At 31.3% G+C, this 20,924-nt stretch overlaps 1 protein-coding gene across 1 annotated transcript in view; it reads left to right on the top strand.

Moving 5' to 3' along the window:
• Window positions 1-20,924, top strand: part of LOC118196178 (serine/threonine-protein kinase 31-like) — a 145,250-nt gene that overhangs the window by 49,419 nt on the left and 74,907 nt on the right. The window contains exons 7-10 of the mRNA XM_085820761.1: window positions 17-91; window positions 7,079-7,234; window positions 17,464-17,624; window positions 20,421-20,859. Coding sequence (XP_085676887.1) covers window positions 17-91; window positions 7,079-7,234; window positions 17,464-17,624; window positions 20,421-20,859 — 831 coding nt within the window. The remainder of the gene's footprint in view (window positions 1-16; window positions 92-7,078; window positions 7,235-17,463; window positions 17,625-20,420; window positions 20,860-20,924) is intronic.

Here is a 20,924-nt window from a genome sequence, read left to right on the forward strand (position 1 = left end):
TTTTATTATCTTGTAGGTATATGCTGCTATATACAGTGAAGATAATTCATGGTATCGTTGTTTAGTTCAAAATGTAACTTCTACTGGGATGGTAGGTAGATTTTTAACATTTTGCTGGAAACTTGCTATTCTGTACTCCATATATGAATAAATACAGTACAAAATCTTTAATCCGGACATCCATAATCAGGAATAACATATAATCTAGACCTCAAACCTACAAACTTCCTGCGCATGTGTAGTGTTAACGCATGTGCATAATACATTTATGCTTGCGCATAATATGTTTATGCATTTGTGCTTAATGTATAACGGATGGTATAAGCTAGGCTAAAATTATCTAATTATCTATTTCAGCTAATGTTGCAGATTGCACTGTTCCTTAATCTTCTAACTGGATCCGGCTTATTATTTTTTGCAGACTGTAAGAGCAATTTTATAAAAAGTAAGCTTGAACTTTTGATTATGTCAAAAAGAGTTTCCGATTCTGGAGCTACCAAAGGATCTACAAAGCGAAAGCATGTTTTGATGTCCATCAAACAAAAAGTGGAATTGCTGCAAAAAATGGATAAAGGCATGAAGAAAGTGACAGAGAGGTTAGTGAAAACAGAAAAATTTCGATTGACAAGTTAGTCGGTATTCTCGGCACAGCATTTACAGGACTTGAACAGCAGAACTTTGTAAATGAACAAGAAATTGTGTCTGTTTATAGAATTAAAGAGAAAGTATTAGCACATAAAACGAAGCAACTTAAACAACTTACATTAAAAGAAATGTTTAATAAAGTAAAATAAATATTAAGCTTTTTTTTGTAAATTTTGATACCCTTTAGATGATAATTGCTCTTTATTTCATAAATTACGGTTTTATATTTTTAATTTTATAATTTCTGCATGCCATCTTACCAGATTTAAATTGATGATTTAAAATCCGGAAAAACCCCTAATCCGGAATTGCCGAAGCCCCGATGAGTCCGGATTAAAGACTTTGTACTGTATTTAGCAATTTTTTCATCTATTTATGTATTTTAATTAAAGTGTATGTTGGAGGTTAAGGGTTTAAAATGAAAAGCAATATTTATGCACTTAAAAATGTTTTGAAAAGTTCCAGAAGTTATAAAAATGCATCTATATTTATTTCTTACTATATTTTTTTTTAATACGAGATTGGGATATTGGTAATATATGAAATAAATTGTCTTTTCTTGAATTTAAATAATAATAAAATTAAATATTATTCTGTATCTCCAAAGCAAAATCTGAATCATAAAGCAAAAATGCCTAAATGCAAATTTATAAGTTAAAAAAAAAAAAAAAAGACTAAGAATTCAAATTAAAAGAGAAAAACACATCTATAAATTAAACCGAGCAAATTACAAACTATATAAAAGTCTTATATTGTATCTAAATCTCTAGACTAGGAAATAAAGGCTAGGATTTAAAAATTAAATTTAAGATTGATTTTTTTCACTGAAAGAAAATGTATCCTTCTGCCAGAAAAAATTGTTGTTTTAATTAGTATTTTTCGTGAAGTTCATAACATTCTTTCGTGAAGTTCATAACATAAGTCTGTTGTGTGGTTTATGAAATTTTGTCTTTAGTAAAATTTCATGGTTTATGAAATTTTGTCTTTAGTAAAATTTCATATGTCAGAATCTTATGTCCCATCACAGATTTTAAAATTTTTACAAAAAGTATCTACTCATCGTGTAAAAGTGTAAAGTAGTCATAGCTTGTAGGTTAAAATTTGTGATTTGTCTTTTCAATCAAAAAGGCTGCTTTTGTGAACGTTTTGTCCCCTTTTTTGTTATGTGATGATAAATATGACTGTATTTCATTTTAATGAAAAGTAATGATTTTGTGGATAAAAAAATGTGATTTGCTAGGATGACCATAAGGAGAAAAAGACTAATTCCATGAGCTGGCCCGCGCCGACAATAGGTGCGAGGTCGTGCAGAGCATGACGGCGGCGAGTCAAAAAGGCGCCGGGCAGTTATTAAAACTAGCAGTGCGTCTCGCTGCTTGTCTGAACAGAAAAATTCTTTTCTAATTTGAACGCCCCTTTGGGGTCGACTCAGGTAAAACCTGGGAAGCTGCTGATTAGGATCTGTATCTAGGCAGTCTCGGCCGCGGGTGTTTAAAATCAGTCTCTGCAGGACTGGAGTCATCGCTAGCGATGGCTGTTTCAGGCTCGAGAAGGACCATATGGCGTTCTCGTCCGTTCCGCTGGTTGTGGTTGAGCTATATAGTCAGATGTTCATGGTTGTCCGGGATGAAACACCCCCGTCGGTAGAGTTGGTGAATTTAGCGAGCCTTTAAACTGCTTGAGGTTTCCAGTGGGCACCTGAAGCTTACATACTAAGACTACATATTCAAATCTTTCCTTGGTTTTCTCCCTGAAGGCGCCTAAAGCCAACATCTGTATACCATGATGTAGTGTTAGCAGGCCGGATTGGTGGTCTTGTCTGTCTGACAGTGTTTAAGTGACTTAGTTCTGCTGTCTGGGGTTGGGGTCCTGTTGATGCCAGATGCTTTTACCATCCCTCCATAATGGGGACGTTGAATGTGAGTAGCTGAGTATTCCTGTCGACTTAGCTTAGTTCATTGGCTTGATCGATAGGTTAGCGGCCCCTTGGATCGCCTCTAGGGGTTGGGGCATTTAACTGTTAAGGCAGCCTCGAGATTGCCAGATCTGAGTGCGCCTTCCTCCTAGCACACTGTCTTATTTGACCGAGTTATAACCAGGGCAGGAGTCTGTCTCTGGTGTTCTTTTCTGTCTTATTTGAACGGGAAAGTATGTGATGCTGATGCATGTGTAAGTGTAGACGCATTCGACAAATTGCTTAATCCTTATTTTGTATCTACTGTTGCAATAGTAGTAATTTGTGCAACATTTATCTTTTTTGTTATTGCTTGTTGTTATTGTCTTTTTACGTAAAAAAATAGGTAAGTGCAGTTACATATTATGTTAAACTTACGTTAACTTTTGAATTTGGAAAAGCAACGATTTGAACATAATTACTTGAAAACTGTTTGCCTCTCATGTTGTACACTTTAAAAAATTATTATTTCTTTCGAATAATTTGTTACTGGAACCAAGGAAGGCTAAGTTTTATTTGGCTAAAAACTCAGTGGCATAGCTAATTCTTTCAATAACACAATGCCAATACTTAGTCTCTTTTTTTTAATAAATTTTGAAATTCCAAATCAACAGGTTTATTCTTTCGTAATCGTTCTAAGAAATCAGACCAAAGATGTAGATCCCGGAAATACATTTTATTTTTTTTCATGAAATTTATGTGCTCATTTAAGTGGTTCCATTCGTCAAATTCAGAACTACTCAATTTTGTGTTACTGAAACTGTTAAAAATTTTGGAGGGGGAAAAAAAAATAATTTTTTTCCAGCAGAATTTAGCAGCCTTTTGTTGTTTGGTAAGATTCTACAAAAGTACATCTAAAAAAATTTACACCCATTTTTGTCTTTTGAGAAACTGAAACTCGAAACCAGAATTTCCAGGACCATTTTCTATTAAGGCTTGAATGTGGGATGGCAATAATAGACTTGAGCATAATCCGGAATCATCAGGCACAGGAAAATGCGTATATACTGCAGAAAGTGTAGATTTCACTATTATTTCTTCTGTTTTTCGACCGGCTGCTTAAGTTAAAGGTAATTCCCAGGTGAAAACACTTTCTGATTATTAGTTTCTTTTACCAATTTCAATGGCAGCTGAGACATTGATGGACAACTAGTGCTAGTAGCGTCAGCTTGTGTATTCTCTGTGTTTTGGAAAAACTGAGTAATTTTAAAGTTCTAGTTTATTAAGTCTTACTCTCGCTTTCTTTTCCTTCATTGGATTCTGATCCTCATACAGTTTTTTCTTTTTTTCTTCTGACATCTGGGGGAAAGTGAAAGCAGAAAAAGTGGAAGTAAAAATAAAAGTAGAAAATAACTATTATAAGAACTATTGCGTAAAACACTTCTTAAGAACTCTCGAAAAGTCACTGTTTGAAATATTTTACTTTATTTCTGAAAAACTGAGTATATCTTAAACCATTGCTTAAAAAATACATGAACTATTAGATCAATATCAAATAATTCAAGGAGGTGGTAGTACTCTTTTGTTTATTAAATTAAATAAATCAAAATTAAAGTATGCAAGTAATGAAATAACAGAACATTTTCCTTCTTTTTTCCATATAGCTAAAAACTGGAAAATCGCCAATTTTTGATTTCAGAATACCTTGTATATTTTTTATTTCTTTAAATCTCAGATAGGTATATTTTAAATTCAGTGGCACTCTGTAAATATATTAATTCTTTCTTCTTGAAAGATAATAATTTTTAGTTCAATAAACAAATAGTTCATGTACAAAAGCATTTTTCAAGTAATTATGCTCAAATCATCGCTTTTATGAATTAAAAAGCTAACCTAAGTTTAACATAATATGTAACTGCGCTTACCCATTTTATGTAGAATAAGAATAACAACAATCAATCACACACACACACACACACAAAAAAAATCGCAAAAAAGATAAATGGTGCACAAATTACTGCGATTGCAACAGTAGACACAAAATAAGGACTAAGCAATTTGTTAATCGTGTCTATGGAGTGGCGTCTACCTTTACACGCATCAGCATCAAATACATTCATTCACATATATTTACAAGATTGGCTCAAATTACGCCAAAAACTGCAAAAAGCATTAACTGATAAAAATCAAAGCGATATAAATACTATAGATCTTGTGCTTGAACTGCAGTTTTTGCAAACTTTTGGAGGAAATGTAGCATCCCAGTTGAAATTCTATAAGCTACATCGTTATCAACAACATAACGATGTGCAAAAAAGAATTTTATATATATCCCTAGAGCATTTTTTATATACTCTTATAATTACAATTTGAACCTTGTCGTAAACTACCCTGCGAACAACAATTTATTCAGTGCAAACTTAGTAGATATCTAAATTAATTTGTTTTTAATTTTAAGATAATAAATAGTGCTCAGCAATATATTTGGTATCCAATGCGTTTGGTATCCAATGCGTGTTATTTCACTTTGCTTGCAGTGTTGCGTTTTCATAATATGTTGTTGACTAATGCTCACTTGTCTGACTATAGTCAGTTCAAGCCCATGAAATTTCTCTTGGCAAGGAGTGCAAGATATTCCTGTTGTTGGCAACAGCCTTGACCACCTTACATATAACAGTGCGATTTAGCTCCGTTTCACCCCCAATTTTGATGGAGGCCATCATGGGGGGACGGGTCCGAGTGTCTCCCACCCCTATTCCCCTACCACCGACCTTTCAAGAGGACTTTTGCCTCGCATGTTTAGAGTGCCCCCATGCCGCATGGACACAATACATTTACAAACATCCATGCCTCCTCTAAGATTTGAACCCGGGGCCTTCGGCATGGCAGTCAGCAACGCTAACCACTATACAGGTTAGGTGGCTTTTTATAACATAAAAATATGTATAATTCTTCAATAAATATGTTTGAGTGTGGATTTTAACAAAGCAAAAAATGTTTCCATATTTAGACAATTTAAAAGATAAAATGTAATTTTTTGGGGTTTTCATATTATTATGCTAATAATGTTTCATTTTAAATGTTAAGCATAAGCAATGTCCCTTTATATCATCACTGCATAAAGGTGCTTGCTAGGCATTTGTGACGGCGCCGATTAGGCTTGGCGCGGGCCTGTCCATGAGGCAGATGATATCTTAAGAAGAACTTAAGCTGTTAATAAACATTTAAAAATGAATGCCAAAAACCTAGTGATGCAGTTGTGAGTTTCTGAAAGAATTTTTGCTATATTTGGTCTATGTAGAATTATAGATTTAAGTAAGAAAGCTGCAAATGTGAGTATGAATTGAAAGGAAATTTCCAATTTACTGTTGAAAAGCTGTGAACATCAAGAAGGAAAGTTGATGGGCTTCAAAGAAAAGTGAATTTACATTAAATTTATCTTAGATCTCTGCTATGTTAACTTAAATGTTTTAGACAGAAACTTCATGAAAATATTGCATTTTATACAGATGCTGTGAGGAGAGAAAAAGCTGTTAAATGGCAATTTTAATCTAGTTGATCAATTTGGTTTACGTCGGTTTTAACTAATTTTTTTAGTAGCACACAATATAATAAAAGCAACAAATACATGCTTATAGTAATGATAAAACTGAAATTATAGTAAATTAAATTTCCAGAATTGATGAATTTGTTTTATTGATTGAAATCTCATACAATACCGCTTGAAGCTTACTGCAAAAGAAATCTTAAGCAGCACAGAAGTTCCAGAATTGGCAGATTTCATTGTCAGATTTTTAATATGCAGAGAGAACATATTCAGATTCTTTTGATTACGGTGTTGCCCACATTTTTATTGTGTTAATAAATATAAAAAATAATGAATTCTGAAACTGAATTAATAATAATAATCTTGTTGCTGTTGATTAACATGAAAATATTTTGTTGGACTAGTGAGTAATATGTTAATACAATTTGGAAAACACATTAAAGTTGGCATGTGATAAGGAGAAATTCATTAATTTTTGTTTTTGCCATTTTATAATTTTCTGTCTTGCATTGCTAAATTATGTATTGTGATATTTTAAGCTTATTGTTTTATACAGAGTGAGAGTTGATGATGTTATTATATAGTAATTCATTTCAAAAAATGAATTTAAAATAATTTCAGTTATTTCATTTGAAATTTCACATTATACTTGCAGTTTAATGAGCCACAATAAATTGATTAATGCCTTAGCTATTAATATTAGTTTAATCAATATTTTGGGTTTAAGATTTGACTTTGTATTTCGTCAATAATATTTATTAACCCTTGTAAGTGGTTATTTATTATTTTTTGTTTATTTTATAACTCTGTCGAAAATGAATGTAATTGTCCATTTTATCCAGATTAATGTGAATTTTGTGTTTTAATAGGCTATTTTTCCTGGGATTAATTTTAACTAATTTTTAGCATGTAAACAAAAAATATCATAGAGAAATTGGCTTTATTCATATTTTTAAACTGCTTGTATAACTTTCTAATTTTTCTTTTAATAGTGTACAATCTGTTATATCGATTATGGTAATACTGAGGAGGTTAGATATCTAAATTTGGTTGAATTACCTGATGCTCTAAAGAATGTGCCAGCATTTTGTACCAAATGTGTTTTTTGCAATCTGGAATGTGATAAAAGTAGCAGTTCTTTTTCCAAAGTAAGTACTATATCTTATTTACTTTAGCAAAGTTTATGAGTGAGTTAAAATGAAAATAAAAAAATGTCTGAAGTTGCTAAAAGAAAATTTATTATATTTTGATTTCAAATTATAAATACGTATAGAGCTGTTAAAATTAGTACACTATAATAGTAATAATTATAATCAGCAGCAGTGATTGTGGTCCATATAGTCAGAAATCTGGATTTGAGAAATTGCATTTACACATAATCTTTGTTATATACTGTGATCTAAATTTTGTGTACCATATTCAATATATGGACAAGTAACCTACACGGGCAGTTACTTTGGTAGATTAATGCTCAAAAATCGAATCAGAATATTAGTCCTCAGAAAATCTCTTTGAGGGTCTTTTGATAAAGTTTTTAGGCATAATTTATTGAAAGGCTGGGCAGTTTACCAAAACTCTTGACATGACATGAACTATCGTCTTCTAACTAACAATTTCTCATCTCCAACTCTTGTTAATACTCTTGCTAATGTTTCCATTTCTAATCTATTATATGAAAGGTTAAGTGAAAAGTCATTGTCTGGATTGAAATGGCTTAATGATCTTTTAATTGCTGGCCAAGAAAAAAATAAATGAAGCAATTTTGAATCCCCTCCCAAAAAAAGCAAGCTAAAATAGTAATTATATTGAAAGTTGTTGAGAAACCAGTAAGATAAATAACTTTCTGGATGCAGCCAAACATAAATTAACATTTAACCCTTTCCAGGCAGCAACCGATAGACAAAATTCAAACTGCGTTTTTCATGTCTCGAAAGTGCAACTTAGGATATACACTGGTTATCATAAATTAATAAAAAATCACAAAATTCACGATTACTGAAAAAGTTACATGTAGAATTTAATGAAACATACCCACAATATACAACACATAGTAAGGTATAAAATAACATAAAAAAAAATTACCAGGCAATTATGGTAGTATAGAAATTAGCACATGTATAAAATGAACAAATCGAAGGTGTCAGTTTGCCGTAGGAAAAGTATCTTCAATATGGAATATGATCGCCTCTAGAAGCAATACAGCACATACTGCGATGTGTGATGCTTTCAATTATGCGGTCTATCAGTTCCATAGGAAGCGAGTGCCATTGCTCTTGCAAAGCAGTTGCAAGCATGACAAGGGTTTGAGGGGGCGGATTGAGAGCAGCTAGACGTCTCCCTAAAGCATCCCAAACCTGCTCGATAGGATTGAAGTCCGGGGATCAAGCTGACCACTTTTATCTTAAAAATTTCTATTTTTAGAGAATCCCATGATTTGTTAGTTGAATTATTTGAAGATTCAGGAATTTATCCAGTGATGTATGTAGATGTCACCTAAAGATGTTTCCCCTCTTGATTAAACCACTCTTTCCTTCAAAATGCTTAGCCTGTAAAGAGTGAAGGCTCTGAACAAATACCGATGAAATTGATTATTACGTTACGGGAAAGCAGGTCTATCTGTCTAAGAGGAGGGACGCCTTCGTGAAGAATTATCTATGGGAAACCAGCTGGCATATACATTACAATGAGAAAAATCACAAAAACGCCCATGGAACCAGCTCATTCGCCGGGATTCGAACCCCGAAGCGAATTACCACGGTTCAGCAACTTTACCGCTTGCCCGTTTGTGGACCTGTATGAAATGGGAGGCGATAACTGTATTTAAAATGAATGTCAGAAAGACCAAGATGTTTTGAAAAGTTGGATGCTTTTTAATATACTTGCAGAATGCCTGAAGAAAAGGGCAAGCCATTAAGAAGAAAAAAAAATTTGCATAAAATTTAGTATTTTTTAATTAAAATTTTTTTAAATTTATGATATTTGACTCTTGTGATTTTAAAAATAAACTGTTTGACTAAAATATGAATTACATTTTAAGAAATTAAATATAGGCTGATAAAATTTGTGTAAAGCAATGGGCACAGTGATAAAACTCTTTAAAGCAATGCATGCAAGTCATCCTAAATTAAAACATTGGATATATATCTCTCTTATTTATATATCTTCTCTGAACGGAACATTGAAAGGTGTGTTAACTGTGCTTTACAGTATTTTCTCTTTTAATATATGCAGTTTTCAAATGCATCATAGTCTGGGTCACAAAGTATTCTTCCGAAAGAAACTCAATTCAAATGAATAAAATCAAATTCTGAAAAATTTATATTAATAAATATACTTAAAATGCTCAGTTCGAATGAATAAATAGAAAATTTTAAAACAATTATCTGAAGAGACAATGCTACACAAACAATTAAAATAAAATTCTAAAAATTAAAAAATTACCTAAAATAATAACTATGACAAAAAAAAAATAAATTATAAAGATAACTATTTGGGGGGAAAAAAAAATAGACAATGCACCTTTTATTTAAACTACGCAGTTCGAATGGGTAAATAGAAATTTTTTTAAAACAGTTATTTGAAAGAAACCGTGCAACTTAAACAATTAAAATGAAATTCAAGAAAGGAAAAAATACTTAAAATAATAACCATTATATAATTAAAAATATAATATAAAGAACAAAACTAAACTAAACTCAGTGGTGCAAATAGCCCTAAAGGACCAAGGCCTGCAGTGCCGCAAAATTTGCTTTCTTGACCGCGGGCCCCGGGGAACGTAAGCATATGCCCTGAACAAGTGGTCAGCTTGTTGCAGGACCCCCAGTGTTTAGTCCCCAAGCGAACTTGGTACTCATTTTATTGACCCAAGTAATGGAAATCAAGGGATGAAAGGCTGAGTCAATCTTGTCCAACCCGGAAATCAAACCCCGGACCAGTGGTGCTGCTGCACGATGCGCTAGCCACTGCGCCACCGTGCCTCAATTTAAAGAACATTATTTGAAAAAAGGAACGATTGTCACTTTTTTCCCTTTTGTGCATGATGTAAAAAGGAAAGGAAAATAGGTTGCCATATATTAAAATGTTCATTAATTGAATTCTTGGTGCAAACTGAAAAAAAGCACCAACATAAATTTATGAATTTCTCTGTTTTACCAAATTTTACAAAATTTCGTATTTAGGCATAATTTGAGTCGTAGAATCGAAATATGGAAAAAAATTGTATGTTATTTCAGAAAAAGTCCGATTTTGTGTTAAAATACCTATGTTAGAATAGAGCTATATATAAATCTAATATATGTCCTAAGTTGCGCTTTCGAGACATAAAGAACGCAATTTGAATTTCATCAATCGATCCAGTAGAACAGGAGATATGCAACTATCCCCCCCTTCTAGGAGAATTCCGCATAATTTAGATCCTATTCTTTCCAAAATTTGTCTTAAAATGAATGTCACTCCATCATTTTTGAGAAATATTTTATTTTTTCATTAGCATCACTTTCTTCTGAAAGAGTATTAATATTATTAGTATTTGAAAAATACTTCAGATTCAGAATTTTATTCTTCTGAGCTATATTCATTATCTCATAATCCCTTATTTACTTGCATATTTCCCACCCTAACTCTTTAGCACAATAATATCAATTAAATATATAAGAAATGTAAACAATAATATTAATAAAAAAATTTTTAGAAATATATACATTTTTTAAGTATTCATGTAATTTTCTCTTACCTCAAGCCTTATGGAAGAAATAAATCTCTTAAGGTACTTTTGCGTTTCGCCGGTGCAAATCTCACCAAGCAGACTGTATTGGCGACAACATACAGTATACACATATTGTTTAAAATTTTGTAAAAAACTTGTAAATAAAGACAAATTTATAAAAAGACATTAAATCAAGAATTTACTATGCTTTCATGATTCAACATCCTGATTTGCGGCTTCATATCACGTGACCCCAAGTTACCTCATCTCACGTAAACTACGCTACAAAAATATAATCCTCACAGTAATTATCTACATTGAATTCAAGTTAAATATTAATTTGGAATACAAGTTTAAATGCAAGAATTATTTCAATTCGTACGAATAGCTTACTCAGAAGTTATGTAAAACCGCAGTGCTTTACTTCGCTAGGGCAGTCTCATTAGAATTGATGAATTTAACCCTTGACTTTGCCTTTTTTATATTTTCGCTTTCAGGTGAGCAGTGTGATTGCATCCTAATTGACTTAATTACCGTGAATGGCCTAAGGGCATAAAATTGAACTATCTGCTAAAAATTATAGTAATTGTATGCCAGTATTGAAAAAAACAATCAATCTGATAAGAAATGGCTGCAACTTGTTTTGAAAATGAGGCATAAAAGGTTACCAGTGAGGATATTCCGTTTGGCATTGGTTGTACCATTATTGGCGAATTTTTTGCCTGGGCCGGCAAAACGGAAAAGTACCTCTCTTAAATTTTAAAATTTATCCATCCATGTACTGGTTGTATTAATTGACTTGTTCAAGGATTTTGGATGCATGGACGCGATTAATGAAGCAGTAAACAGGGTTCATATGGTCCTTAAGAGTCCTTAAAAGTCCTTAAATTTTTTGGAATCAATTTTTGGTCTTTAAAAGTCCTTAATTATGGCCAAAATCAGCAGAAGGTCCTTAATTTTAATCATCTGAAATTTCTGTCTGTTTTTATGACTGCCATTTTGAGTGTGAATTAGCATTTTGGAGGAATATTTTTGGCGATTCACTGACACTTATGGTTATCTTTTGAAAAGGTTATAATTTGTTTCTACTTCTAATATAAATGATGGGATACTCGAGTTTCTAAGCAAGAAGTGAAACATAAGCATTTCGAAATGCATTTTTTCTAATAAAGAAATCTTAAATAACTTTTCACTTTTGAGGATGTGAATTCTTTTATTAAACAGTTCTAAATTTGGCAACTTGTCAACATTTTGGCGATTTTAAGATCAGTTTCTATAGAAAATTTTTCATTCCGAGATCTGAGAATTTTTCGACGATTTTTTTAAAAACATCACAACATTTATAAATTTCATTAAAATAATGGTAATATATTGAAGTTATATTTAAAAAATAACATTAAAATAAAACATTTCTATTTTTCGCTCTCATATTATAAAGTTTCATTTTGGCAACTTATTATACAATATTATGAATCTGAAAAATAAGGCATTATGCTATAAAGCGTAATTTACAAAACAGCTCTTAATAAGAGCAAAATTAGCTATATAATTAATTAAAAATGTCTTCTTTTTAATTTTTTCATAGTAAGCGTTTTTCCCGCCTCAGAATATTCAAAATTCTCAGAATATGCATCAGTTTTCTCTATAAAATTAATTTTACCTTTTCCCCCTTTTTTTCCCCAAAATATTTCTGCCTTTTTGCTGTTACATTTTGCTGTTTGTTAGACATTGCAGCTTGGAAAGTTTAGAAGAATTTGAAGGGTAGGTTTATAGAACGAAGATTCTAGAATATTCGAGAAAAATGCGACAAATGAAAAGTGTCCTCATGGTATCAACACATAATGGATGTATTTTACAGAAAGTTTGCAATGAATTTCTTACCTTTTGGAGAACATCTGGAAGAACAATGAAAACATAATATTTTTGAATTGTTTTACTTCTGATACTAGAATCTTTTTCCTAACATGTTTATCTTCCCTTTATTTTCTCTACTTTTCACTAGACACAAGTATGGAAAATATCAAAACTGCTTCTAATCTTATCACATGGCCAGACATTATAGAAAGGGATTTTTTTATTAAAGAAATTGAAAATTTACAATTTAAAAGATTCATCTAATATGTCTTAATGCATCAACACATAGCTGGCACTAGACATTTCCCACCTGATGCAATCTCTGTGGATCCTAAATTCTGCTGCCTAGTGCATGCTCTAAATTCTGCTTCCAATGCCTGCTCTAAATTCTAAAAGTTTTGCTATTTCTAGATTTTGTTGTTAGGAGTGTCACTAAGTTCTGAAAATTTTGCCACATCAACTTTGTAACCAGGCTTCACCATATATATTTCATATTTCTTCTGAATGTTCATATTACTAAAGAAATAAAATTAGTCACTTCTTCTATACGTTCTAAATGCATTTAGTGTTATTTAGAATAAAAGAAATCCTTAGTTAGCTTAAAATATTCTAAAATGAAAAGGAAACGTGTTGAAGAAAGAAACTGAGTACATAAAGAAAATTACTCTTCAGAGATATGTGCAGATGTTATTATGTAACTTACCTATTGTTTATGATTTCATCCCTTCAATTTATGATTCACTCGAGGGTTTGGGACTATTTGACTTTTACTGGATCAAGTAAACTCTCATAGGTACCTTGTGGATAGGTTGACAAGTTGGAAGATAAGCACGCAGAAACAAGCAAGAGCATTGGTTTGCATATTAAGACAAATCTCTAATTGTTAGAAAAGATGCTTAAAGAGAAGGAAATCGATGTAAACTAGCCAAAATGTTTGGGAAGGCTTCAAATTAAAATGAAGGATAAATATTTTGGTGAGTGTTGTTGCTTACAAAACATAAATATTTTGTAGCCTTTAATGTGTAATCATCCTAATGTCGTTTAAAAATCTGTCATAAATTACATGTATTTTAAACTGTGAAAATTTATTAGCTTTTGATTTTAATAGGCTTTTTTTAACAAATATTGTTAAAAAATAAAATTTAATGGTAGCCATGTAAATCCATTATGACTAAGGTTATCTAATTACCTAATTTAATTATTTATAACGAACTGCTTACCCTTAAAAATTATGTCTACATATTAAAGCAAGTTATTGCCTTTCATTAACACTCACTGTGGTCACAAGATAAAACACAAAAATTGGAAAATTCAAGTAAAACTTATTCTTTGCATCTAGTGAAACTTAAAAATAATACGAAATAACTTATCATCTCTGGTAAATTGCTTATTGGAACATTAAAGTATATTAACTGGGCTACAGCCCCTTAAAACTATACACAAAGCTATGACACTAACTGCATCAAACAGAGTCTAACTAACTTTCAACACTTCCCAACTGTGTCTACATCAGGCCTTTCAGGTTTGTTCTAATGAGCAGGTCTCTCTCTAGACCAGCAACAGCGGTGACAACCTTCAGTCTTTTGTTATGAGTCATGCTGATTATGATCTTACTTCTCATTTTAACATATGCCTTTTGACATAAAATCTACCTGCTATTTACTAAACCTCTAGACTGACTAAGTATGTGACACAATGAGACATTAAAAAAATCAACATAAAGCTAACTATTAATAAAATGTAAATGTCACTTATCTTCTTTCAAATATGTCCAACTATTATAAGTGTAAAATAGTTAATGTTACTTAATAAATTTCATACAGTTTATTTTAATCTCAAACTTATTAATAATTATGTTAATTAATTCATGTTTAGTAATAATGCATACTACTCAAGGATCTATTTTATTATTAGAATGGTATTACAAAAGTGAAAATCAGGCATAGAATAATATTTTTAATTGAATCTATTCAGTTCCCATTTACTCATAGGTCCTTAATTTTTCATTAATGGTCCTTAAAAGTCCTTAAAAGTACTGTGTGCAGAAATGTGTATGAATCCTGAGTAATAGTGAAGAACTTCAAGAAAATGGGAATTTCTAATATCCCAGATGGTTCTGAAGATTGTAAACATGGGAGAGGACAGACTGAACGCCGACAATGGCAGTGAGTTGCAAGCTATAACAAATGATACGGACAGTAGTATTGAATGGTGTCAGATCTAGGGATTAGCAGTGGATAACAATAAGAGTGTGCGAGAGTCAGAATACTTTTTTAGATACTGTTATGTTAATATTAATGCGTATTCTTATTGAAATGTAGGTTTCTTTTAAATAAAAATTGTGATAATTACTGGTATTTATCCATTAATACATTTCATTTCTTATATTCTTCTTGTAACTTTATCCTATGGATATTAAATTAGTTGCAGAATTTTCCTCTCTTGACTTTTGGATGATAAAAACGGGAGTAAATGTTGTGTGTGTGTGTGTGTATGTATTGTCGCGCGCATAGGTTCGTAATAGATTGAATACACACAGGTCCAGTGATAGACTGACAAAATTTATTTTATTGAAAGAAACACTTCAGATTTCTGGAACTTTTCACAGTATCACAGGGTACTGTTGCTCTCGTCGATTATATATAGTTTTCTCCCGGCTGCCGAGAGATTTCTAGTAGTCTCTCTTTCTTGAAATTACTGAAGACTTATGAAGGCCAGATACAGTTACAGTTACAGATAAAGTCATTTACAGTTATTTATTTACAATACCTATTATGGTGATACAGAGACTGGACAAAAATGTTGCCAAGTTTGATGCTTTTGGCAACAAAATTTGGGCACCAAAACCATTGCTAGTTTGACGATATCTCATCAAATTAGGAAGACAGAAATTTACTAAATGTTAAATAGACTTGCCCCTGTATTCTTATTTTTCTGGCACTGCATTGTCTCTCTAGATTTTAATGTTACATTATACAGAAAAATGTCACAGTTTCGCATAATTTCACTCACATTATCTGTATACAAAATTCATAACAATATATATCCACAAATACCGTATTTGGCGGCATATAAGATGCTTTCCTAAATTTGGTCTCAAGAAAGTTACCTGTGTCTTATATGTGAAGGACACAGTCTTATACGGGAAACGTAATTGCATTCAATAATTGTTTATTTGGCTTTTACGAAACGCGAGACCTAAAAGAAACCATGCTATTGAAACTTTTTTTCCTTGTGTGTGGATGTCTAAGTAAGGGTGCGTCTTATATGCCATGAAATACGGTATATGTATGTGCTCATGCACAAAACTAATATAAAACTGAAGTTAAGTATTTGTAGTTCAGTGTTTCAAATATTACTTGTGCAAATGTTCCAGTGAATACATTGGTAGCATGAACTAATTAAAAATTAGAAAGTTTTTAAAGGCATTCATCATGTGAGGCAGACAATCGTTTTTGCCATAATTAATTTATGGCATTCAAATTATTATATTATTAGAGTAATCCAGCTAGTGCAAGTGACTGATTAAATAATCCTGTTGAAGTATTTTATTTGAAAAATGCTTCTTGTTAGGGCTTAATGAATTAAACATGGTGTTGCTTGGGTTTGATTTCTTGTAATGAAAATGACAGTAATTTAGTTACTGTGAAAATATTCTTTATAGTGCAAATATGTAAAATGCAAATCTGTATATATGGGTTTTAAAATTTTTTTAAAAATGTTCATTCTTTTGCTATTACAAAAATGATCAACACCATTGTTGCACACTTTTAGATTTCATTACATGCACAGTCCATACCTCCTCAGCTAACAACTTTTTCAATCTTCTTTACATTTTGAATCCATGAAACTAAATCAAAGCAAAAAATCTCCCAAAGCCCTGAGAATGGTAGGATACAAAGTATTGGAAATAAATGCAGATTCTCTAGATCAGTGATTCTCAAGTTTTTAAAGCTGCCGCTGGAAGAAGAAGAAGAGGGAAAAAACAACAACACCCTTTTTGTGAAAATCCTGTAATATAGGGCATGGGGAAAAGGGGTTCCTGAATTATGAAAGGGAAAAACTTTAAGTAATTTTTTTCAGTAGACTTGCACACCAAATATGTTTGATCTAACTTGGTAGTTTTACCCTGAAAGCTAATTAACATTCCTTTCATTAAAATTGAAATGACTAATAAAAATAAAAAGCTCAAATGCTCTTTTATGTTTAAAATTTCTTTAGTAATTAGTAAGATGTACATCTTCATGTGTTTAGTAAAATCTTTTATGAAATGAAAGCTCGAGAATTGATTCTTGTACATGTTTAATCATTATTTCTTTACCTTTTATTGACTATATGCAGGTTAAAAAATAATAAAATTTTGGTTAACATTAATTGGATAGTGTTAAGCATATTTTCCAACTGAATAAATATGTTAAATGAAGTAAGCCCTTGTGGTAAGATTTTTCATGCATTTTATGCAAAGGGATATTTTTAATAGATAAATTGTACTAAAAGGGAAGGGGGGAAAATTGATTCATATAAACTTATACTTCAAGCCCACTTCTAAATATGGCATGTACAGAGTTTTAAAAAAGAAGCATAGATTTTTCAGTTATATAACTATTTTCATCTGTTATTAGATAACATTAGTTAGGAAAAGTAAAAGGAAACTGTTACGAGATTCAAACATTAAAAAAATTCCATTTCCTTAGCATATGAATAAAAGCTTATTATAACTATGTTTTTATTCATATTAAATGAAAAACATTTTCTTAAGCATCATATCCCATTTTTTAACACTTGTAGTTTATACATTTTGTATTTTCCTATTATTAGGTTTCTTACCTTGAACATTTGGTAAACCAACGGATGTCTTTGTGTGCCTATGTCTCTCCTTCTAGTCTTGAATACCAAGTTTACAAGTGTATATGTAATGGAATTGATGTTATTTCGGAAAGTGTGAAGAAAGGCTTTGCTAAATATAAAAGCAGTCAAAGGTGATTACTGTTTATATAACATAACTGCAGCAAAAATTATTTTGCATTTCTTCTTATAGAATTTTTTCATTATAGATTAATAAATGCTAGCAATCATTTTTCCAAAATCTAATAAACTTTCCCACTCGATGTGATGAATAATCTCAACTTTGATGTATAGAGATATAGCTGTGTACACTGACTCGTGGAGATTAAAATGACAAAATTAAGTTCAAGCTTTATTTTTTTAAGAGCAACATTATTTCATTCAATTAGTTATTCTGATATTACAATATTACTGAGTTTTTAATTCAGTTATTGTCATCTAGGTTCTTATTTTTTCCTTAAGAGAAATTATTTTTAGCTTGTTCTTTGAATGTTGTAAAATTCATTTCTTTTACATTTTAAATGAATAAATTAAATCGTAGTCTGCATTGTGTATATAGTATAGCTCATTAGTACTTTCCAACTGCATCACAGTATCATAGCATTTGCAGAAGTATGAAATAGTTTATTTATCAGAAGAGAAAAGGCAAAATGTGACACATTTTCTGTCTTATAATTTTTCATAGATTATTCAATGAGCCTTAGTGAAAATAATTAACTTTCAATATTATTTGTATTTGCTTTATTATAGTAATTTAATTTTCCAATTAATTAATTTTAGAGGAAACTACCCAAAATAAAATGTCCCAGGAGATTCTAAGACTTCTGTTGTCACTCCTTTTCTGTTGATTAGCTATAAAATTGCATATATTTTACTGAAATTCAACTTTTAATCATTTTCTCTTCTGTCAATAAAATATGCAATTCCATATTTAGACCTTATTCTGAATATAAATTCCTGGGGTATATATAGGATTCCTTTCCAATGTGGTTTAATTAACATTAGTCAAACTACGACTGCCTTAACATTTCATGCTAAGATGAGGCATATGTTAGGAGAAAAAAAAAAAAAAAAAACACAAATTCTGCGTAACCGACCACTGTTGGTCAGAAAAATCACATTTTCCTCTTTTTTTTTTTTTTTTTTTTTTTTTTTTTTTTTTTTTTGGAAGCTAAACTTACTCGTAAAACATCTTCCATTGGCAAATTAGATTTTTTAGAGACATTTCACATTCATAAAAATCTTTCAATTCTAAGTAACAATCCCAATTCCAGTTTGTTCTTTCCCTCAACTTTTAAGGAAATTATTCAATAGTTGTGCAGGGACCATATAGAAATGAGAAAATCATATGTGCGGTCCCCGCAAGACACTATTTTCAAACTCTTACGGTGTTTCAGATGACATAGTCTGACATCGCAGACACAATAATTCGTTCCAGTTGACAGTACAAGAGACGTAACTTCATGACCAATGTCAAGAGATTTTAGCATTCTGCACTGTGTATGTCATCAAAGTCTCTTGATTTTAGAAGGGCTGACGAACCAATGATCTTGTTTTCCCTCTGATACCATTCCAGTTTTAACAAATCAGAGGATGTAAAATGCAATTGAAAAATTAAGGAGGTGTGTCTAATTCAGTTTGCAGATTGTTTCCAGCTGTACAACATGCCAGAATGCTCTGGAAATCTTGGGAGGCACGCTGTTAGCAAGATCCTCAGATAACAAGGAATCTTACCTGCATTAATTTTTCTATGTTTTCCATATTATTATATATATGTAATAGAGCTTCTCATAATTTGTAATAAATATGTTTTGCATTCAAAAAAATGCAGTAAGTGATACACAACCTCAACAAATGTAATAATCATTACATAGAGTCATGAGCGTGAGCTACCCCCAGTTACCATGGTTGTTTTCATTTTTCATCAGTAGATGGTGCCTTTAGTTCTAGTTCCTCTCATTCTTATTGCTTCAGCACTGTTTTCTATTTTGTCATTTGCATTTTTGTAGCTGAGGAAGGTTTTGTATTTAAGACTCCCAAACTAGTCCTGCCAGTTTATGAACATTACACTGGTTTTTGTTGCTTTAATTCCTCCAGTAATCATTTCAGATATATTTACGCTTTGATTTTTAAGAATTACAAGTTATATTGTTTAGCGATTTTCTGTTTATAAATATTAACGACATTGCATTTCTTTTTATATGGTTTTGACCTTTTTATATTAATATTTTAATTTGGCACTTTTTTGTTATAGTAGCCCCCAAACATATTTGGTGATTTAGATTTGCGCCAAGATCTCAGCTATAATTTTGCCAAGATCTCAGCTATAATTTTGCCAAGTTTGTGAAGCATGAATATAAAAATTAATGACACAGTATATAATAATAGTAATAATACTTACATGTTGTTTCCTAAGAATATTGGAAACACAACAGTTTCATGTTGCATTTTCGCATACACATTTCTCAGTAAAGACCTCTTTTCTGGAGGGGGGGAGGAAGTATAGCATCCATCTCATTACTTGGTAAATTAAAGATTCATAGCGTCGTATTCACACAAAAATGCAATTAATTTTTTTAAAAAAATAAACAATGAAAATTCGAAAACCTCATCAAAAATGAATAATAATACACGGTGAGAGCAAAAATGCAGCAGGGTTCCTATTACGATTACGTGACAAGGTATAAGAACAAGTAGCTGGTACTAATATATAATCACATGGCAAGGTATAAGAATACACAGCCAGATTTCGCTGAGATAGGTAGGTTGATTGGTGATTCAATCTGGGGGCCCATTTTAATAATGAAGTGCCTTTAATTGTTTGCAAGTGATAAATTTTAATCCAATTTTTTATAGTGTTAATGTTCTAAATTTGGTTGTATTTAAAATATTATAATATTGTATTTAAAGTTTTATTTTTTAAATTTCAGATCTTCATCATCAAAATCTCCAGTACATATGACCAAGTCACTAAAATCAAAAGTTTTCAAATCAAAGAATTTCAAAACTTCAACGGATAGTGTCAGTTCAAATTCAAACCTATCTTTGCAGAATTCTCATCAAATTGAGATTTTAAAGAATGGTGACATTAAAAATCATAAAAATGATATTTCTTCTGATATAAATGGCAACGAACCAGGTGCAAAATCTGATACATGTTCATTTACGAATGCATCTAAACTATCATCACATAAATGTTCAGATTTCATCTCTAATGGCACAAATGGTGAAGTAAAAAGTAAGCCTGATGTTCAGCCAAAGATAATAATTAAAAGAGGCAGTGATCTTGGAGAATTATCAGCTTCTTCTGCTGCAAAGAATCAGAGTGTTAGTCCGACACATAAACAAACCACAGCTGATTTAACCACGGTTAGTTATGACTTGTGTTTTATTAATAGTATATATTAAGTTTAGTATTGAAATTTATCAGAAGT

This window comes from Stegodyphus dumicola, chromosome 7 (genome assembly GCF_044657685.1).
Source record: "Stegodyphus dumicola isolate Sdum_Otavi_A_Nest chromosome 7, ASM4465768v1".
Lineage (NCBI taxonomy): Eukaryota > Metazoa > Arthropoda > Arachnida > Araneae > Eresidae > Stegodyphus > Stegodyphus dumicola.